The sequence below is a fragment of the Ambystoma mexicanum genome, chromosome 4p (genome assembly GCF_040938575.1).
Source record: "Ambystoma mexicanum isolate Mex_15411 chromosome 4p, UKY_AmexF1_1, whole genome shotgun sequence".
NCBI classification, from domain to species: domain Eukaryota; kingdom Metazoa; phylum Chordata; class Amphibia; order Caudata; family Ambystomatidae; genus Ambystoma; species Ambystoma mexicanum.
Genome location: NC_090927.1, coordinates 810,618,966 through 810,642,419, shown reverse-complemented (window position 1 = coordinate 810,642,419; position 23,454 = coordinate 810,618,966). Strand labels below are relative to the sequence as shown.

At 48.0% G+C, this 23,454-nt stretch overlaps 1 protein-coding gene across 6 annotated transcripts in view; it reads right to left on the bottom strand.

The window, feature by feature from the left end:
- Positions 1-23,454, bottom strand: part of SMIM8 (small integral membrane protein 8) — a 130,288-nt gene that overhangs the window by 9,635 nt on the left and 97,199 nt on the right. For 2 of the 6 annotated variants that reach the window (XM_069606369.1, XM_069606370.1), the window contains exon 3: positions 10,628-10,709. The exons of the other annotated variants lie outside the window; for them this stretch is intronic. Coding sequence is in view for 1 of the 2 variants with exons in the window: in XM_069606370.1 (XP_069462471.1) it covers positions 10,707-10,709 (3 nt within the window). In the remaining variant the exon portion in view is untranslated. Of the gene's footprint in view, positions 1-10,627; positions 10,710-23,454 lie in introns of those variants that run through there. 6 annotated transcript variants of the gene reach the window in all.

Below are 23,454 nucleotides of genomic sequence, written 5' to 3'. Positions count from 1 at the left end.
GGAGTGAAGTGAAGCATTAAGATGCAGAACCTGTTTCATATATCGATGTGAGTGAACAATAGCTCTGAGACAGGGATTGTACTTTGAGATCCTCTAAAATATTTCCAGGAAGAATTGCAAGCATTTAAAAAGTTTGCCTGCGTGTGTGCTGATCACCCAGAAATGAAAAACTAGAACGCGTGTGCTGCAAGAGGGACACACGTGGTCTGCAGTGGCTGCTACTCGTTTTGACGGAAATCTGTTTGCTCTTTCAGTTTGGAGGCGGACCCTTTCTTTCCATCACAGCAGAGCTGCTCAAAAGGACATCAGCAGCACGTAGTGCGGCACGTGTGCTGCACGTGGAATACAAGTGGTCTTCAGTGGTTGCGCAGGGTGGAGCAGGGGACACTTGGAGGTAAGATCACTTGGGTGGAGCACTACACTGTTCTGCTTCTTTTTTCCGTGCGTTTATTGTGACTGTGTTCAGCTATGCCACGAAAAACACAGAATAAGTCCTGCATTTACAATTTGTGAAAAAGCTAAACCATATGGCAAAACAAACGGCCACAGGAGTGCCAGAAATGGGAATGCACGATCTGTAGGCTCCCAAGCAGATGAACTTTCCACTGCTGTAATCAATCAAAACGTAACCCATCCGCTTCTGTGGTGGGAAAAATCACTGCCCATTTCAAAACCAACTTGAACTGCATCAGATCTGACGCTGCGGGTGCTAGTGTGTCTGAAACAGCAGACTCTAAATCTGGAGATTCTCAGCCACCTTCTTTAAATCAAGACATCTTCCTGGGCGATATTGACAATAACTCCCTTCTGGAGTGCTTTGTTACTCAGTTTGTAACTCAGCTCGATTATCTTCTTATAATGTGAACCAACAAACTGAAGAGGTTGCAGGGCAGGAGAACGGGGATGACTTTTCATATCATCTACAAACGGTGGATCCTGCACCGCTACGTCTCTCTGCTTCCCCGAATTTGCTTTTTGCCTCCATTCTGACCACAGACGTCGGTGCAGTGTCAGAGATTCCTGAGGAGGGGAATAGTCAAAACCATCTGGATTCTTCAGGAGCCTCTACCTCCAGCGATGTGCTTCACTTTGCAGTTAGAATCTTATTAAAACTGTGAAGTCACATCTACACTGAGGTACAAAGGCAGGGTGAATTATTGGACTCACTGAGTTTTTTTTTTTCATCAAATAAGGGACCTAGTACCTGCTGATAAATCTAATCTGGTGCATCGGCCAGAGCAGGTAATTAATACTACACCCATTATAATTGAGTCACAGGCCAATGAAGATGGAAAAGAACAGTCTGAGGAATTTCTACTTCTCCTCAAAACTATCTAACAAGAAAACAAAGATGCCTGCAAAAATATCAACTAAAGGCCGCCGCAGTAAAGGCCAGCCAGGATCCTACTATGACGAGTGAAGCCTCAAATCGACTGTCAACTCTACTTTTGTTTCTGAAATATTCCCAAGCCTTAAAACCAAGAGAGCAAGAAAAAGAAATATGCAACAGAAAACGCCACCAACAAAAATGTAGTTAGCAGTGAGATACTGCTAGGGGGAACCGTTGGACCAAAGTGTCCTCTACTGATCAATATATACGACCCGCCAGATGGTCAGGATACGGACGATATATTTGATTATGTAGACACCATCATAACTTCTTGGGGGGAGTTGCTTGGGCACAGATTGCATATTGATGGGGGGTGACCTAGATGCCTGGTGTGGTGAATTTTCAATCAAAAATCAAATCTAAATATCAGAATATTGCATCAGACAGCAAGTACCCTGGTGTTGAAAAAATCGAAACCCAGGGGCCTAAAATGGTAGCAATTCCTACAGGAATGGGAGTTGGCCACTATAAATAGGAGATCCCCCGGTGATAGTCCTGGTAAACCCACCTGGAACATGGGTACAAAGAGTGCCATCTTGGATTACATGTGTGGTAATGATGCCCTATTAAAATGTGTGAAAGATTTCAGAATGTGCTCGACTCCCTTCAGTGACCACGCCCTAGTCAGTCTTCATCTGTGTTTGCTCTTGCTGAAATCAGGTTGAAGATGTCTGGGGGCGATTCGAATAATGCAGGTAACCGTCTTAGCTGATCTTATGGTAATACATGTAAAGCCTGTTGCATATTGAGGCACACCTTAGAAATTAACATACTGTATACATTAACAGCCAATGATTTGGAGAAAAGGATTGCCCATTTTGCTCACTGTGTTGGTACTAAAAGAGGAAACCCATTGGCGACATCGGACAAGAGGGTCGTTTGCCATATTGATGCAGAGATAATTATTGCTACGCGGCAACTACCTAGGGATCTACGTAGAATTAAAATCAACACAGCCACTCCAATTGCATTGCTGGTGGAAAGTAAACAAACTAAAAACCAGTACCGCAATTGAAATGCAGGATCCATGTGGCGGGTTCTAGGCCTGGCACAGGGTTCTGGAAAAACTAAGCCTTTGAATCCCATTGCTGCACACACCTGGACAACTTACATCAAACTAAAAATGTATGAACTTGGGCGTGATAAGGAACCTAGAAGTACACTGCCATCTTGGTCTGTGAATTACAGTCGGGATAGCCTGAGACTGCTTACCACCAAATTGAAAAATTCAAGGGCGCCAGCAATGGACTCTCGGCAGCAGTATTAAAACAAGATCCTGAGTTATCGGCTAGGTTCCTATGTATTTTGTTCAGCAAGGTGTGCTTGACATGTAATATCCCTGTTTCATGGAAAAGGTCTATAATTGTCCATGTCTTCAAAGCAGGAGACCGGCTACTAGCCGAAAATGATCATTTACTATTCCTTCTCGATGCAACTGGGAAAGCCTTTCCCTCCTGTGTTCTAGACCACCTTCAAACATGGTTCAACAATAACAATGTATTACACTGCAACAGACTGAGTTCCGTCCCACATCTAGTACAACTCATAACATAAGACTGCTTGATACCCTGATTTCACGTGCTAAAAATCATGGCCTGTCACTCTATATTACATTTGTAGATTTTCACACTGCGTTCGGCCAGGTTGATCGCGCGTTATTGTGGAAGAAATTAAGGAGGATGGGGTGCCCAAATTGGCTGTTGGAAATTATTATAGCCTTACACTCTAATACATCTGCACAGATCTGCTTGGATGACGATGGGCTGTTATCGAACCCAATGAAAATAAACAAAGGGGTAAAGCAGGGGTGCATGTTACCGCCCCTGCTTTTTGTACACAGCGGATCTGCCCGTATGTTTGGCTAAAAAGGCAAATTGCTCTTCTAAAATAGATTCCACCTCAGTCTCATATATGCTTTGCGCCGATAACTTGGTTATGGTGGACCAGGCCTTCTCAGGTATGAAAGTAATACTGGGTGAACTTGGTTGCTACGCGGTCGAAAACGGGCTAATGCTTAACCTGAAAAAAACTTGAGTTATGCTAGTCTCCTCAAAGAAAGTATGAGTATCTGATGTGTATAGTGGCACACCTTTTGGGTGTTTATTTTGAAGGAATGTAAATATAGAATGGTAAACTTGGGTGCAGGGGAGGTAACAACCCTGACACGGAGTTGGAAAAAAATACAAACAAACAAGATGATGCCCGAAGAGTAAGAAAGTAAACAGACAAGTTATGAACACAGTATTGGGGACTTTTGATTACACCGATTCATACAGATACTTGGGGCTAGAGATGTCCAATAAATCTGGCTATGTAGATATTATAGCCTAAGATTAGGAAAGCCAAACAAATCACGCTGCTGGTGTGTACATTTGCACACCAACATGCAGGTTTCTCTTTGGGAGGCATTATTGTACTGTTCAAACAGTGGTTTTGTCCCTTGGTGCTGTACAGTTTGAATGGGCTACCTCTAAACGATCTGAAATAGTTGAACACCATTGATCGAGAGTTATTTTTGGCGTTATATTTTGGGCCTACAGTGCTCAACTCCTATTGAATATGTTTGATTGGAATTGGGATTAATTTCCCTAAAGGCAGTGCTTATGAAGCGTAGAGGGGACCTATTCTTAAAAGCCAAATTGTGCCCTATATGTCTCCTAAACAAGATACTCTGGGAGAGTTATCACACAGACTAACAGGGTAGCAGTAAATCCTTTTCTGACCATTACTAAAGATCTGTGGGTAGCGTTAAATTGGTCGCCCGATTTCACATGATGTAATCAACTTAGTACATGAAAAAGAGCATTTGCCAGAAGACGATCCAGATGCGACTGGGGGAAAACACTGTATAAATTACATGGCTATCATCAGATAGCCATGGTTGTAGATAAGTACCTAAGTACATGAAGCCCCACTTTTATTTCATGAGATGCCCAGAACCTGCTGTTCGTAAACTCTGACTTCAAATGCGCACCAATCAGTTACCGGTACTAGCTACACGTGGTGTGCAATGGGAGTTACCCCCGGAAGGAAGATTCTGTAGAATTTGCCTGACTCAATCAAACAAGGAAACTGTATAACATCTGTCCACAGAACGTCCCAAATTGGGTTCAGCATACATGACTCTTCTGGGTAAACTGACGCTTAATTATGAGCCAATTAAATCCCCAGAATTTTGGTCTTACTGCCTAAATACGGAGTCAGTGGCTACGTACATAGCACTTTATAGATTTGGGGAATGTTTAAATGAAATGCACTAATGGGAAATGTTCGAGATTGTGATTTTCTTCAATGTGGTTTTTAGTAGTTCCTTAATGACTGAATGAATTGTGCTTAGGATAATATTTTAGAGTAGTATTTGTAAATTGTATTATTTTAAAATGACTGTAAAATTGTGAAAAGTTCCTGACGGAATTAAAACACAAAAAAATAGAACTTTACTGTGCAGGTAAAAGGAAACAACAGCTGTAGAACACAGCACTTACATTTCACTTAGAAACCCTGAATGCAGAATAACTCTCAGGTGAACATTGTACTGAGCTAGTACACTGGGGTACAATGAGAATGAGAGATTAAAATCTGCTTTAGTATGCATGATTAGCAATTTGTTATGAGTGTAGAACGGTTTATTTTAGTCTGAAATTTATAGAACATGACATAATGCTTCAGGCATCTTGGCACTTGAATGTAGGCTGACAAGCTCTTGCACGGGCCTGGTGAAACCGAAAAGCTAAACGGAAAAGAGACCGGCTATTCACCACTTTCAAAAGGTCTGGTTCTCTTCAACATCTCTAAGCAGAATAGGAGGCGATCACTATAATTATCAAGCCAAATATGAGCAACATCTTCATCCTAACAATTGGCAGTGGAACAAGGGACAAACTAAATGTTTAAGGTTAGAAAGGAACATACATCATAAATTTGTCTGGCAACGAAAGTGAACCAGCATAGCAGAAGGATCAATGTAATACGTTTGGAAATCATTGGGACACAGAACAAGCATGTCAGATGAGAAAATAATTCCAGAGACTTGATTTCTGCTCAAAGATGGATGAACTAGATCGCTGTAGGATTGAATTTTAGGCAACTGTTATACAGCTGCTCAGTTGTTTTCTGCAATTCAGAGGCGAAAGGCAGATGAGTTGCTCTCCTATCTGCCTGCTTGATGGGGATCTAAGCTCGCTCAAAAGTTGTTCACTATAACCGCTCGCTCAATCATCGTAACCTGGAAATGGCAGCTGAAACATTAGACATTAAGGGCACGATTCATAGAATCCAGGGCAGAAAACGCGTGTTCATGGATTTCCCAAGGCATCACTAGCTGTGGTGCAAAGAACATCAAGCAGTCCCAGTAACGCCCTCAACACGCCCCCACGCGCAGTAAAAAGCGAGTAAAATGCCAAACACGATGCAAGCCCACATGCCATCCCTGGACCAGCATACAGCCCCCCCCCCAGCCAAATCACGTGAAAACTCGGTGCGGACAGGGTACACAATGAGTTTCCACGGGATTTGGCTGGGGTGCAGACAGGGTACACAATAAGATTCCACGCGATTTGGCTGGTGTGCGGACGGTGTACGCAATGAGTTGCCACGCGATTTGGCTGGGGTGCGGACGGGGTACGCAATGAGTTGTCATGCAATTTGGCTGGGGTGCGTACGGGGTACACGCCGAGTTTCCATGCGATTTGACTGGGGTGCAGACCGGGTACGTGATGAGTGTCCACGCGATTTGGCTGGGGTGCGGACGGGGTACGCAATGAATTTCCACCCGATTTGGCTGGGGTGCAGACGGGGTACGCAATAAGTTTCCACGCAATTTGGCTGGGGTGTGGATGAGGTACACGCTGAGTTGCCACGCAATTTGGCTGGGGTACACACTGAGTTACCACACAATTTGCCTGGAGTGCGAACGGGGTAATCGGGTGAAAACTCAGCGCGTACCCTGTCCGCACCCTATTTGCTCCAAAACAACACGCGATACACGCACAAATCCACAGGAATACCCCTCCTAATGGGACACCCCCACCCCAGCCCCCCAGTCTGCAGGCAGCCCCCACTACATGGGACCCCCACATTGCCCCATCCTGCAGGCAGCCCACAGCACCTATGACACCCCAGCCCCCATCACCCCAGCCTTCAGGCAGCCCACAACACCTGTGACACCCCATCCTCGCAGCCTGCAGGCAGCCCCCACTACATGGGACCCCCCCCCAGCCCCCATCACCCCAGCCTGCAGGCAGCCCACAACACCTGTGACACCCCAGCCCCCTCACCCCAGCCTGCAGGCAGCCCCCACTACATGGGGCCCCCCCAGCCCCCATCACCCCAGTCTGCAGGCAGCCCACAACACCTGTGACACCCCAGACCCCATCACCCCAGCCTGCAGGCAGCCCCCACTACATGAGACCCCCCAGTCCCCATCACCTCAGCCTGCAGGCAGCCCACAACACCTGTGACACCCCAGCCCCCATCACCCCAGCCTGCAGGCAGCCCACAACACCTGTGACACCCCAGTCCCAATCACCCCAGCCTGCAGGCAGCCCCCATCACCCCAGTCTGCAGGCAGCCCCACTTCATGAGACCGCCCAGCCCCCATTTCCCCAGCCTGCAGGCAGCCCACAACACCTGTGACACCCCAGCCCCCATCACCCCAGCCTGCAGGCAGCCCTCAACACCTGTGACACCCCAGCCCCCATCACCCCAGCCAGCCCACAACACCTGTGACACCCCAGCCCCCATCACCCCGGCCTGCAGGCAGCCCCCACTACATGGGACCCCCCCCAGCCCCCCATCACCCCAGCCTGCAGGTTGCCCCCCACTACATGGGGACCCCCCTTATCCCCCCCATCACCCCAGCCTGCAGGCAGCCTACAAAACCTGTGACAACCCAGCCCCCATCACCCCAGCCTGCAGGCAGCCCCCACTACATGGGTCCCCCCCAACCCCCATCATCCCAGCCTGCAGGCAGCCTACAAAACCTGTGACACCCCAGCCCCCATCACCCCAGCCTGCAGGCAGCCCACAACACCTGTGACACCCGAGCCCAATCACCCGTGATGGCAACCTGCAGGCAGCCCCCTCCAGACTGGACATCACCTGCATGCTGGATGCTGACATAGTGACACACGTTAACTCCATTGATGGCGTGTTCAGGAACTTGCTTGCTGTGTAGTGACACCACCCTAATCCTCCTGTTCATAAAATATCCTGCAAACACCAGACAAAACATAAACCTAGCCCACAAGCATCAGTGTCCCAGCTGATCATACGCAATTGCTGATTGCAACCATATCCCAACATACACATCACAAAAGTGTATGTCAAAGTGAGGCCCTGCATGCCATGTGACAAAGTAATGTCAACAATCCACATGTACAAATAATCACACAGTGACAGAATGCAAAGCACCCTCCATTTGTGTCACATGAGACATTGGCCTGGCGTGTCACGGCATCAGCCTCAAGAAGCACGCATCACCTGAACAGATAACCTCATTAACACACGAGCGACCCTCCCATGTGTGAAGGACATGACATGCAATCAAATCACATGTCATTCAGAATGCACATGTACACAAGTGTACAAAGGGCCAAAGAGTCCCGGGAGGTGGAAGAGAGTGAAGATAGACACAAGAAACTTGTTCGGGCAGGTGAGATTGAGACTGTGCCAGTGCATGGGAGTGGTGATTGATGAAATGTGGTTGCGGAGGTGCCAGTTCAGCACACATGAAGGACATCATAAAAAACACCCAAAAAGACAACAAAGACAATCTGCCCAGCTGGTGTCAATCCCAAGCCTAAGTGCACTCAGGAGTTGTATAAAGGGTCGGTAGGTGTCTGATGGCATACATAAAAACAGTCTAAAGATTGTGCATGCCTGAGAGCCAGTGCAGGTGTGCAAGTGGCAAGCGAGGGGACCTTTTGCCAAGTTCAGAGGGTAGCCAGCTGACCATAGCAGATTCACACAGGACTTCATCAGGGCAGAGGAATACCAAAAGCACAAGCACAGAGGAAGACATAAGTCATGATTGAGTACATGGTAATCATACCATGCCTATCCACCAATACTGCAGCATTGTTCTGTCCATGTGTAAAACCTTACCAAGTGAAAAAAGCTATTGCAACGCAAGATGTCCAACTACACGAGAGTCAATGAAATAAGCTCAAAGACATGCTGGTGAAGGGCAAGTGCGTTACATTGATTCAAGCAAATCCTGGCCCAAAATTGAAAACATTTTGCACTCCCAACATTCACCCCACCGACCACCTTCCCAAACACAGTGATGAACAATACACATTGATGCTGCACATGTGAAATCAAATGCCACTACACCATGTACACTCCAACTCCACCTTGAAACCCATCCACTGGTCATGCACGCCATAATATTCCCAATGCAAATGGATGTGAAACATGACACATGCATGCAAGTGTGCACAGACATGACCAACAATAGTCCTTAGCAGGGACACATAACAGAGTAAGGAAGCGTCAAACTTGGACAAAATAAAAGATCAAACATCACAGGGAGAAAAAAAATGAAATATATTTAAAAGTAGTATTAACGTCATACATATATTAAAAAGGTGTATGAACAAATTAAATGCAAGAATGTCCAAAATAAAATCCAGTGTACGTAAACAAAAGATGGAATAGTCACAAATAAAGTCCATGTCCATAAATGATATCCAGAAAGCAAATTCAAATGAAAAAAAACTTCCAGCATGGTGAACACAAAAGTAGTGAAAAAAATGAGAACTATGTACAAATGAAAGAGGTCCAATGTAACAAAAGCACCCCAAACCATGAAATAAAACAAAATTACACACCATAAAAACTATGTACAAAAAGCAGAGCACAGTCCAAACACTCCAAAAAAATCCCAAATGAAATGGAAACGTATACCTAAAGAACTATATACAATGGCAGCAGGCTAGTTCTTCTCCTCACCATGCTCCATCAAAGTCTCGGCCAGGGCATCATCGAACACTGTGTCCAGTTCCCCTAGGCGGGCGTCCACTCTCACCTCGAGGGCTTGCAGGGACTCCAACATGCTTGGCTCCCACTCCCTGCAAGTCTCCTCAAGGATCTCAGCCTGCCTCTCTGCCCGACGCAGTGCAATCACCACCCTGGCCATGGTGAGTCTTGCCTCCCGTGCCCACTGCCGCTCTGCACCGATCTGCTGCCCCAAACGCTCCAAAACAGAAGACATCTTTTGGGTATGGGGCATGTTTGCCTCCTGCCAAATGGCGGATACCTGCCTCCCTGAGATGCCATGCCCCGAGTACTGTTGCCGCCTACTCGGAGCCTGCCACTGCCAAATAGCCCAGCGCCTGCTCCTTAAGGACAGCCTATGGGATGATGACAACCCCCAGGGCCATTGTGCACGTGCCCTGCTCCTTGGTGCCTGCTCTCCTTCCATTGCCACAGCCCCTGTCGCCGGCTGGATCTGCGTGGTGAACACCTTGGATGATCCAACTTTGACTTCCGACTCTGGCAGGTATGTGATTTCCACCAGCCTGGCCGCCGGGGTTGGGACGGGTCCAAAGGGGGCCCTGGTGGTATCTGGGACGGAAGGCGGCAGGGAGGATGACTGGCGCACAGAGGAGGAAGACAAGGAGGCGGTCGCATAAGTGGCCAACCCATACACCCATTGCGAGACCAGGAACTGAGCTAGCCAGTTCAGGAGACGCCAGACCTCATTGTGATGACGTGCAAGCCCCAGATTTGAAGCCTGCACATCATCACGAATGCTGCCTGTATGCCTCGAGATACCGGCTAGCAACAGTTCCACCATGTCCCGAATGGCAACATCCGCAGGTATTGGTGTATCCTTTTGCATGAAAACATCCTCCACCTGCGGATGGGTCCGGCCTGGGGCATGCCCGCAGGTGCATACTGGCGCAGGCGCAGACACAGGGCAGGATTAGGCACAGGCACCTCCTCGGCGACCTGCACTGCCTCCTGCCCCTGAGTCTGGACTGCACCAATCACACCCACCTCATCACCCCTGCCGGGCCCCATGGACTGGGCTGATGCGGCCTCCTCCCCCCCCGCCAACCTGGATGCCTCCCCACCGTCTTCCGCATTGGAATACCCCTGTACGAGCTCACATGTCCCTCCCACTGCCGAGGAGTCGACGATCACCATCACCCTCTTGGACCACGCCTCAGCAGCTGCGGCCCTTGTTTCTGATGTGACACCAGTCTCCTCGCTCCCCGAAGATTAAATTACCTGGGAGCGTGACTGGGCCTGGTGGAGGCATCCCCGCTGCCTTTCTCCACAGCACGTTCCCCGCCCTCTTCTTCCAACGTCACTGTGGACAGGGAGACATGGAACACAAACATCAGGGTACTGAACATATGTCTGTTTGGCACAAAAAATGCACATTAGTTGCACTGGCAAAGGTCACAACCATCATCACCCTCCACAACACACAGGTACGTGCAATTAACACACATGCACAATTATGTCTGTCCTTCACAACAGACAATCACATCCTTTGACAAGGCACTGTCAGCACCTCAAAATTGTGCATGCCCCTTACATGCATCATGGGACATACACATTTCATTCACACACATCACCTGACAGTCCTGAGACAGGGCATGGAGCCATCACATCAGAGTCCACTCAATGTCAATTTGTCAGCAAGAGTCAAGCACACATTGAAATGCTCCAGTTACATCCATCCAGGAGTGTTGGGCAGTCACACACTCCCTTCTCAGACACATGCATATGTACACCATGCATGTCGATGATGTTGCCACCAGCACCCATGTGTCACACCTCTCACACGGCCACGGCCATACACATGTATGCAACCATATGCACGTCGTTACATGCTGCAGCGCATCACACATTGCAACTGGAACACCGTTGATGTCACACATGCTTGAATGAACATACATGTAGCACTGTATGGGACATGCACACAGACATCCATACAAGTGGCATGCCTGACATAAGGTCAAGGTGCACACTCCAACCACACATCAACATGCACATGCACTGTGGAGGACAACAACACATGGACACTTACCAGTCGGCAAAGTGAAAACTACACTAAGCACACTTATGAAGACTATGTTTTTAGTTTAGCTGCTGAATGAATAAGGGAATTATGTCTGATATTAAGATGAGTATAGCTGCGGGGGAGAAGTGCTCAGTCTTGGTATCTAGGCTGGGAAATGAAACAAAGAAAAGTGATTTCCCAAATAGGAAAACTGCGTCCCCCGCACACTGTCAATAAGGCCTACGCCTAAATGTTGTTTTAAAGTTTGAAAGATAGGTAACTATTCAGGAGCCCCACTAGGGGAACACCCAAACGTATTACAACTTTCTATTTACTGGTTATTATGAAATACATGTTTTAGACATTTCTCTAACATATTGTAGTCGAAGCCAAATGAGCCATAAAATTATACTCGACAACTTTGGAATACATTTTCAATATACCGTTTTTTATTTGTACAAATGATGTAGGTTGGCCCAACGCGTTTCAAGTTTCTATCACTCTTCATCAGGGGTATACATACGTTTTCACATACATTTCTATGAAAAAAGGAAACATTTAAATTATTAAGTGATTGTGAATATAAACATTACTTCAACTCTCAAGATTATGATTAATCAAAACATGTTCATTTGATCATATTACAAGGATTCTAATTACAGTTGACTAGATACATAGCAGTCTTGGGAAACTCTTTCCTAAATCTCAATTAGTTCTATTAATCCCATCACAGCAATACTTGTCTTAGTAGTCATAACTGGATTGTGGAAATCATAATTGGCTTAATAATGAAAAAATATATACTGGAAGCTTACCAAAGAAGGGAGGGAAATATACTAATTCTCCTTCCAATTTTGTGGGAACCAGTAGTTGTGTTCAACCTATCAGAGTAGATTAAATGGAGTGGTTGGTACGACCTATGGAGATAACAAATGTATGTCAATTCTAGGGAATCCTTATGTTAATAAAAAGACAGTGGTGAATTAAAGTTTAGCTAAGCAATCTTACCCCGTCTAAGTTTTGCTGGTGGGTGTAAGTATCCGGTGCGCCGGATAAAGTGAAGCTAGTATGCAGGTCCAGTACCTAAGTCTCTGTTGGTAGGTATTCATAGAATGATTCCTTTCCAGATGAGTTCCCCAGCGCTGGAGGGAGGCTGGAAGGGGAATTGGGATAGAGGGATTCAGACTAAGGAATAGCTAGTATAAAAGCATGTACCCAAGTGAAATGGTGTTGAACTTACTCAGGATAAGCATCCTGCTGGTCCAAGTGGAGAAGTATCAGGTCAGAAATGCTTAGTTCAAGTATTTTCTGCAATGGAGGTCTATTTAGTGTCTCAGCATTGAGGAAAACCTTCCCTGTTAAAGACGAGATACAATAAGGTAAGTATCTAGTTGTTATCTAATAAGTTGAGGGCTGCTCATGGGTGAAACTGTACTTACTTCCTTTTCTTGTCTTTAAATAGGTCCTGTGGAGAAGCTGGTTCGCGGACTGGGTAGGCAGGAGCTGCGTCTGCCATTTTGAAAATAGACGGGGGTTTTATATGCAGTAACGCATGTGACGTCACTCGCGCATGTGCGCGTGAAGTCACACACGTCCTCACTGCATTGGGGCATCGCTCGCACAGGCGCGAGCTACGCGGAGAACATCGAATTTCTAAAAAAGGCTGGTGTCCTTTGGTAAGCTTCCAGCATATATTTTTTCATTATTAAGCCAATTATGATTTTCACAATCCAGTTATGGCTACTAAGACAACTATTGCTGAGATAGGATTAATAGAACTAATTGAGATTTAGGAAAGAATTTCCCAAGACTGCTATGTATCTAGTCAACTGTAATTAAAATCCTTTTAATATGATCAAATGAACAGGTTTTGAGTAATCATAATCTTTAGAGGTGAAGTAATGTTTATATTCACAATCACTTAATAATTTAAATGTTTCCTTTTTTCATAGAAATGTGTGTGAAAACAAATGTATGCCCCTGATGAAGAGTGATAGAAACTCGAAACGCGTTGGGCCAACCTACATCATTTGTACAAATAAAAAACTGTATATTGAAAATGTATTCCAAAGTTGTCAAGTATAATTTTATGACTCATTTGGTCTCGACCACAATATGTTAGAAAATCTCTAAAACATGTATTTCAGAATAACCAGTAAATAGAAAGTTGTAATACATTTGGGTGTTCCCCTAGTGGGGCTCCTCAATAGTTACCTATCTTTCAAACTCTAAAACAACATTTAGGCCTAGGCCTTATTGTGCAGGGGACGCAGTTTTCCTATTTGGGAAATCACTTTTCTTCACTTACCAGTCGACTCCAGGCAGTGCTGCAAATCCATGACCTGGGCGTGCAGTGCTGGGTAGAACCTCTCCAGGACCCATATGTTGTCGGTGTTCAACCGGCCCCGGCAACCCCCCTTGGCTCACACCAGCCTGGAGGAAGCGCCAGGCCTTGTTGTGGGTCCTGGCTTTAAAGTCCTCCCAGCGCTTGTGGACATGGCGGAAGTCCCGGGATGCCACCCCCTCCGCGTTGATGACACCCATGATGTCGGCCCAGATCATCTTCCGTCCTTCCTTGCCGACTTGCGCTGGTCTGTGGAAGAAGTGGGCATCATAATGCCACAGGACTTGCTCCACCAGGATGTCAACTTACCTTGCAGGGAAGCTGACAGCCCTCTGCCTCACTGCCGGGGGGTTGCCACTTGCCTCAGATGATGTTGGTTCAGACATGGCAACCCCTGAGACAGGTGTGGGTGGGCAAGGTTGTCCTGCGGGTGGGCTGTGGAGCGGTGGTCTGGCACGTCAGGAGTCTTCTGGATCAGCAGAGGTGGTCGAAGGTCCAACGACAGAAGCACTGGCAATGGCTGTACAGCAGGCACCAAAATTGCAGGGCACATGGGCAACAGGCACACACAGTGGGCAGGCAGCAGCAGATGGCTCGTAGAAGGCAGCTCAGGGCACTTGGAGGCAGGTAAATTGGCTGGTAGGCAGGAGCGTGGGTCTTCCGTGTTACTCGCGTGGGCAGCCGGAAACAGATCTGCACGTGCGGACACAGCACATTAGCGTGAAATCAGAGGAAAGGGCCTAAGCGCTTAAGTTACGTGACACGTGCTGGACGTTGGGCGTGGCGTTCAGGATCGGTATAATGTAGTGCGTAGGGGAACATCACACGCTTGTGCCAGTTATAGCAGATGGATGTGTGGACTTCGTTCCACGCAATCTCTTCACTACTGCCACCGTTTGAGCCTCTTGTTTTGGTGGGGGATTGACTCTGCGCACACGCGCGTGTACTTTTGGGGCTGACGGTGAGTTGCGTACGCATTTTGCAGACTGTGGCTGCCCCTGTGTGTCACATTCCCCCATTTTCGAGGTCATAGTACCCTATGTGTCCTTCGCGTACACATTTTTTGTGTTGCTGGGTGCCACAGCGGAATGCGTAACGTTTTTCCTTCACACGTGGGCTACGTGCCATTGTGGTACGCGGCCCGTTTTTTTTCCCCTGGGGTTTCATTGAGCCTTGCTGGAGCACACTGGTACGTTTTACATCATGTACCCTGCCCCCTCACTCAAACTGCCCAGGACAATTGATAGCTGCACCTCCCATTGCACTAATCCATCAGTGCCATGACTGGGAAGGCAACAGGTGGGAAGAGAGGCAAAGGTGGACGAGGTGGCCAAGGTGGGTGAGGTTTTCGAGGTGCCCAGGGACATGTCGGGAGAGCCATGCCCTCTGCCCAACAGGGTCAGGGAGATGCAGCTGATGTCCCCAGCCCTCCGGTGTCCTGGAGCAGCGTCGCCAACTGCTGTACACACCAGGCAGGGTCAGGAAGCTGCAGGGGCAGCTGCATCAACAACCACCCAGGCTCAGGGTCACCCAGCCAGGCCTGTACTGGTCCTGGCCCAGGCCCACAGAGACGCAGGGGCAGATGTCCTTGTCTCTAAGAGCAAGAGACGTGCCAACAAAGGTCCAGCCACCAGCACCCAGGGTCCTGGTGCAGCATTGCCATCTTCTGTACACACCAGGCAGGATCAGGAAGCTGCAGGGGCAGCTGCTGCAACAACCACCCAGGCTCAGGGTCACCCAGCCAGGCCTGTATACATTTTCTTATGCTTTTGTTGATGTTACTGTTTCCTAACAACACAGACTTGCCCTGATGAAGGAGTTTACACTCCGAAATGCATTGGCATCTTAAGTCTACTTGCATAATGAAATATGTCAGCTGCGTCCTCACTAAGATTTGATTAGTGATTTTTCTTTTGATTTTTTTCATAAAGAAATATATACATTACACAAACGAAGTCTTGGAACTTATTTCTTATGAACAATTCCTAGATCAGGATGAACAAAACCAACACCATTTAGAACTGTTTTTTCAAACAAAATTACCCAGACCGGGTACAAACGGAGAGCGGTTGTGTGACTAGGTTTCTTATCTAGTCTATTGCCTCACCTGTAGTGGTCCCGACCCAGTGGGTGATGCCACAGCCCAGTCCACCAGTGAATCAACTCCTACTGACCCAAGTGGTCCCAGCCACTCCGGGTCTGTGTGACCTTGCAAGAGCGTGCAGTAGGCAAACAGGCTCAGACCCAAGGCACGGCACAGGAGACCCACACTTGGAGAAAGAGGAGCTTCAGTGATGAGGAACTCCAGATCCTCGTGGACTACATGTGGGAACACAAAGATGGCATGCTCGTGCGGGCAGGGAGCACACATACGCCTGCCCAGTGTATGTCCCACTGGCAGCGCATCACCGATCTAATCAACCCCTTGGGCAATGAGAGGCGCACAGCTGCTGAGGCAATGAAGCGTTGGAATGACCTCTGGTGCTGAGCCAGAGAGAAGCTGGGTGCCAACTACGCCTCTGCTCTGGTAACTGGAGGTGAGACACCACGAGAGGACGAAGAACTCACTCCACATGAGATCATTAGTGATATGATTGATGTGGAGCAGATCCAAGGTGTGGGAGACCTGCCAATTTATGAGGGACTGTCTGGTGAATGGATATTTGTGTGTGTCCATGACATGTGTATGCTGCTTGGATGTAGTGTAATGATTGTCTGGCAGTTCTGCCACCATTTACATGACTGCCATGGGTGAACGATGTAATGTTGGACTGACACGTGCTTGTTGTCCTGCAGACTGCATACGCACGATGTGCTGCACTCTGAGACAATCCTCATCACCATACCTGCTCACTCCTTCCATGTCACTCTCTGTCCTGCCACTCTTGGCCCTCTTCCTGCTGCAACCTGTGATGGTGGATGGCCTGTGATAATCTTCCACTCCACACTCGCCTTCTCTCCTCACATCTCTGATGTCTCCGAGAGGTCACCCTGCCAGCTGCACCTCCTCAGAGTTATTGTTCCTTTCCTCTCCTTCCCCCAGCAGCTCGCCATCTCCAGAGGACTGGTCATTCCTATGGTGGGCTACTGCAACGGCCTCTGCCAAGATTTCTTTGCTTCTACTCTCTTACCTCTGCAACTGACCAGAATTGGATTGTGGGAATTGTCCTTTTGTCTTGGGGCCAGGTATTGTATCTCCCTAGGACTGTGATGATGGCACTGGCTCCCAGTGGCTACGACTGTTCATTTCCAAACCCTGTGCATTGTCCACAAGGCCTTATGGGTCCTGGGGCCGCAATTGCTTCAACTCTTCGCTTCCTTCTCATGGTCTTTAATCATCCCTTTCCTACTCCCTCAGGGTCAGTTGCTTCTCATAGCAATTAGTTGGGGGTTAATGTCCATCTTTGGCTGGGGCCTCCCTCTGGCACAGCCTCCCTGCCTCAATGGAACTGGAGGTCAACCTACTGCAGGTCTGTAGGCACATCTGATGCTGCCTCATGTATTGTGCTTTCTCTCCTCCTCTCCCCTGCTGGAGTCCAGGATGAATTAGAGAATGCACTAGTCACCTGGCAACACTCTGATCTCCCACACGGTCCTCTGAGCCACCATGTGTACCCACGCACTGCTTCCCGGGCATCCCTCGCACTTGGGGGCTGTTTACTGTATCCCTACAACCCACTACCAGCCCTACAAGCCACTACCAGCACTTGAACCCTGATGTCTGCACTTACCCTTCATCTGCCACCAGCCCGCTACATTTACATTACTGGTGACGTAGTTATATTTTAATTTGAGGCCTTTCCCATGTACTGCACTGCCCCCTCACACATCAGACCCTGGGTCTCCCCTTCAACATGCCTATTCACTTGCGTGATGTCAATGTGTCCTGGCCTCATGGAATCGGTGTGCCTGGCTTCACTCTATTCCACCACCCTAGCATCGTTGCACCTTGTGACACTTGTGTGTTTTGAATTTGGGAATTCCATGTAATGTCATGTCACAACCATTGTACATGGCTCTGGGACAGTAGTCATCAAGTTGCATCTCATGCTGTTTGACAGTTCAGACATGGTTATGCTACGTGTCATCTGTGTATTTGCATCAATGATGTTGGTGACTGAACTATGCCAGTCAGGTGCTTGTGTGTGAAGCAGGTGCTATGCACCATGCACTACATGTGTTGTTGAGCCCTTGAACACACATCCATGGCTGCATTCATGCTTCCCTTCCATTGACACTGCGTACGTACGGGAGTTTGTGCCATGACTGATATGGCAGGTTAATGTGTTGCATTACAACATTGTGATACCTATGTGTGTGGGCTATGCTATTTACATGGGTCTTTATGTATTTTTCTGTACATGTGCAGGTGAGGAGGCACTGGATGCAGAGGAGGAGGTGGAGGAGGTACAGGATACTGAGCCGCGACCAACCACCAGTGGAGGACGTGGTGTGGTAGCCCATGAAGATCCTCTGGTGCTACAGGCCATCCTGGCCCTGACTCAGTCTGAGTCCGCCTCTGAGGAAACCTTTGGCTCTAGTGGTGAAATGGATATGGATACCTCTGTGCTGTCACAGGTGAGTGCATCGACTGTGGGTGCTGTTGTATCCCAAACATCTGAAGGGGGGATGACCCCTTCCAGGGCCAGTCAGTGTTGGTAAGTCTGTCTGTGGTGGTTACGGCTGCAGGGTCACGCTCCAAAGTATCGACTCCTGGTCCTGGGACAACTAATCAAGGGAGGGATGCAGTCCTGCAGCCACAGACAGCGCCATCACATCAAGGGCTAGGTTCCTTTGGCCCAGGCAGGCATGGCGTGGCGTCCGCCAATGCGGTGGCCGTGTGTTAGCTGGCGATACTGTGTGGGAGCAGTCCATGTATGGTGTTGGACAACAACAGGCTGCTTCATATGTGATGTTGGCTCAGGGCATGGATAGGGTAGCCAATTCCATGATACCCACTGAAAGACAGGTGGAGCACCAGCATCAGGCATTGCGGTCCACATACCGCTCACACAGGCTGAACATGGTGGCCAGCAACAGGAGCCGACGGGCAGAACTGAGGGCTCTGTGCGCATCCATGGCCCAGAGGTTAGAGTATAGGCCCCTCAGAACTACACTGGCTGCACTCGAGGCAGCCCGCAGTAGACAGTCTGAACAGCAGATGCAACAGTTGACCCATACCATCACAAAGGAACTGCGCGCATCCCGTGAGGTGTTGCATGGGGACCTCCGAGCCATTATATTACAGATGCAAGCATCTCAGTCCTGTATAGCCACTGCCATGGAGGACCAGACCAGGGCTTTATGTGGTGATCCTCCCTTACCAATACCACATTCTGATACTACACCAGAGGGTGGCGACAGGTCTCCCGATCCATGTTAGCCGTGCGGCCCATTAACCCATCAAGGTTTTTTTTCTTCTCAACATCCACACATGTGGGTGTTGATGTGCACCCTGCACCTTCTCCCTCCTTGGTGCCCCCCCCCCCGGCATTATTGATTTTTTTAACTTGTTTTTTGTCTATTGTGCATTTATGTGACAGTGTGTTGCTTTGTGTGGCAGCTGAGGGCATCCACTGTAGATTCCAGCTGGACCCATGCAGGCTTGTATCGTGTTGGTACACTCCTTGTTTGTGCCTTAGAGTCCAGACACATATGCCACTCCTGCTTGCCCTTTTCATGGGCTTGCAAGGAGTGCAGCGTGTAAAAGTAACTTACAAAGAGGCATTGGGCTTCCATTATATCTGTGGGCAGTCTCAAGTCCAAACTGTGTATACACCCCTAGTGGGATTCATGATTGTTCGTCCAGTGCATGGTTAGCCGCCTTTTTGTTTGGACATTGAGATCCATCCTTTGTTCATGTTCCATCTTCATGTATTAGCTTGACTATCTCCATTTTTGTTAGCCTTCCTGCTGTATGCGCTTCCCTGCCCCCTTTGGTTAGCAGTGCCACAAGAATATACAAGGGTGCCATGTGCAAGTCACGACACATTGAGCCACATGTGCAATTATGAATGGTCACTGTCAAGACAGATTCATTCTTGGGTGCTGTGTTTCTGGAATGTTGTACTGGGCAATTGATGTTCCTGTGTACATTTTTATATTGATGAGTGAGAGTGAGTTATTTCTGAACTTGTTCCGTTGATTGTTGAGCGCTTTGTGACCGTATTGTTATGTGTTGGCCATTTATTTGGCAGTTTGGACATTGCATGCCATGGCATGGTGTGGCAAACAGGTGACATGCAGTGTGGGAGGGTTTAGGTGACATACCAGCATTTAGATGTGTACTTCGGCATGGTGTTAGTGGCATACTTCCATGTGTTCCTTTTATGCACACGAGATTGAAATACTTTTAATACTGTGGTATGCTGTTACGCTCACCTGGTTCCCAAAGGGGCATAGATCGAACCCGGACAGCTGCGGCCTCCACCAACGTGAAGCATAGGACAAAGATCACCGTCTGGACGGACCCCCTTAGTCTTGTAAGCTTGACTCGTAGAAGTATTCTCCTGTAGATGGAGAAAGGGATTTAGCCCCGTGGGTGTGAATGCAGACCCCCTCCCCTGCTCCCGCTCTCCCCACTTGCCACCTCCGATATTCCCAATCAGTGTCCTCACCTTATGTTTTTGATTGGTGAGCTCTCCATCCTGCGTGGCATGCAGGGGCGCGTAGATACCAGTTGCTTCACTGGTTTTAGGTGCTGGAGTTCTGGACGATTATTGACCCCGGAGTTTGCCAAGATTAAAGAGTTCAAAATGTCCAATATTCACTCTTGCACTCCCCTGTTGATTTGCGGCGACAAATCCTGTCTGGATGTTGCTGGCGGCATTCAGGTAAGAGTCTGTATCAACCAAACTATCCTGTAAAGTTGCGTGAGTTTAGCTCATTGTCTTTTCCTTCTTTCCTAGATGCGGCGTAAGAAGATGCGGCGTATTGAAGGATAAAGCCTCCGGTGATAATCAGGTGAGTCTCGTAATAAAAGTGATTGTCTTTTTAGTCTCTTTAGGCTCACCTTGCTATTTTCTTGTCTTTTCCCAAGATGTTGAAAACCACCGAAGAAAATGACGGAGGCAGCGCCGAGTCGGAGATGCTGTGGGCTAGTGAAAAAGGAGCGGCGCTGCAGCTGGAATACGGCGCGTGCCGAAAGAATGTCCCTTCAGGCTCGGAGTGATGCAAGATCCGAAATCAGTAAGGAATAGATTAAAATCTGTAATCTAACCTCTTCTCCTATTTTCCTTTCTCTCCTAGGAGCTCTGTGTTCAAGACGGGCGTGGCAGAAGACTGAATGCAGGTTTGCAGGCACGGTGAGCGTTACGCTGCTAAATGCAGAATAATGCGAAGCGTGTGTTGTAGATCAGGCGTGGCAAGTCCCTAGAACCACACCCAAGTGAAAAGTAGTCCTTGTGGAAAAATAGTCCCTTCCAGGTCTCACGTTGGCCTGGATGCATGTGCAGCATGGTCTGCCTGAGGTAAGTGATGACTATGAGCCTGGCGCCTTAGGCGCCAGGACTGATTCCTACTATGAGCCTGGCGCCTAAGGCGCCAGGACTGAACCCAGATAGCCCCTAGCCGGGGCTTCTGAAGTTTAAACAAATGTCTGGATGCCTGCTTCCGGGGCGGATGGGCTTGGTCATGACAGATGCACACAATTTAGCACTTCCAAGGACACATTCTCAGGGTGTTAAGGTTGGGACAGATGATTGTCCCTTTGTCATCATCGATTGTCTGTGGTTGTCTGTGTGAGACATGCATGCATTTGCAGGGCCATTTGTACTCACCAATGAGCCATGTGTTGCCATGCCTCCCAGCTTCCAGGGGTCGGTGTAGGGGTGACATTCTGAATATATCACGGGTGGACCGTGGATAGTTGGTATATACAGATGTAATGATTCCCTTAACATCATTTACAGCCTGCACGTTGATGGAATGCCAGTGCTTGTGATTGCAATAGATGTGCTCTGTGGCCCTAGGGCCACATGGGTGCAATCGATGGCACCATGCACTTTAGGGAAGTGCGGCACCCTGTAAAAGTCCTGGACCATGGCCTGCCTTTCTGCGGGTGTTCTGGGCATGTATATGTGCCTGCGGACTGAGGGACGTGCAGTCATGATTGCCAACACATTGGTGTAGGCAGCGTGACTTTGTGGGCTGTGAAATGCCCCAGACTATGGCAGTTGTCTGCTGAAATGACCCAGTGGCCAAGAAACGTTTTTCAAGGGGCTCAGTGCTTGGGAGCACATGGTGGGTGATGTGAGGTGTTCTTCCCACTGTGTGACCAGGTCTAATATGATATGAGGTGGAAACCTATACCTGCCATAGACCTGGTCATGAGGCATCCCAAAAAGGCTGGTCCTGGGTAAAAAAAAGAAAAGAAACGTGGCCTGGCTATCCTCCTCCTCCTCCTGCGGTGTCCCACGATCACACTGCTGCGAAAAATGGTACATTCATTGTAGCTGTATACACGTGTTGGCTTTTCGCGTTCCCTTTTTATGCATTGTTCTTAGTGTCCACTCACGCTTATGCCAGCTTTTACGTGGCGGACGCGTTTCCTGATGAGCGTGTCTTTTTCCGCAAGCCGGTGAACCCTGTTCGATTCCATGAATACGTGTTGTTAGCGCGCGTGTTGGTGTTGCGAGTATTTTACTGTGGTACTTCCCATGTAACGCCCACATTTACGCTCGTTGTTCCCCATTCCACGTGTTTCTGCCCCCTTTTTAGGTGACTGCGCAAGACGGTATGCGCCTTCGCTGGGTGTCTCGCGCAAGGCGTCCTTAGTGTTGCAGTGACGCATTGGAGAGCAGCGATTCAGTGCAAGTCTCGGGTAAGCCACGCGCATTGTGTTCCATGAATCAACATACAGGCGCTTGTGCGCGTTTTGTACGCAAGCGCCCCTTTTTCTACTCAATTTAATTCCATGAATCGGGCCCTAAGTGCTTGGGGTTCCTTCGGGTCAAGGATATTTTTTTCAGAAGTGGAAGTTCTACTGCATGTTTTAGATTTTGGGGCATAATAAATGTCAATAAAAAAAAGTGCTGCTCGCATTTCTAAGATAATCAGCTAGCTATAAATTGGCTGCTAAACTTATCTGGCCATGGGTCTTCAATGAATCAGGGGATTTGCTTTCCTTAAGTAGCGTTAACATTGATTCTGAGGGGATGGATTTGTTTTCCAGAACACAGGTTGTTGCCGGTGTCAGAGAGTATATCCACCTGATAGCCATAATGAGGAAGCGGGATATGGGTAACATCAGTTCAGATTTCAGGGAGAGGGCAGTAGGGGTTCTTAGAGGACTATCTAGTTGAGATACAAGGGCTTGTCACACTCCATTAAAGTAAACTCTCAGAAGCAGCAAGGCAGAGTTGGGAGATGGGGCCTGTTGTGCTTCTACAGTTAACACTACTTGGAAACAGTCTTTAATATAAGTATATAAATATAGTATTTAATAGTATTTAATAGGGCTTGGGACTAAGCAGGTAATATTCAAGAATACTACAAAACACACACAACGATATGCGCATGCACGCACTCTCTAATCTCAAAGTGAATTACCTGTACATTACACTAAACACAGTAGAAAAACTGCTCAATAATGCAACACAACCAATCTGTAACATGTGGAGTGAAAAAGGCAGCAATTAAAAACATATCGTACAATCTGCCTTATAATTATAAGGCAGGCACCCAACTTAAGCAGTCCTTCTC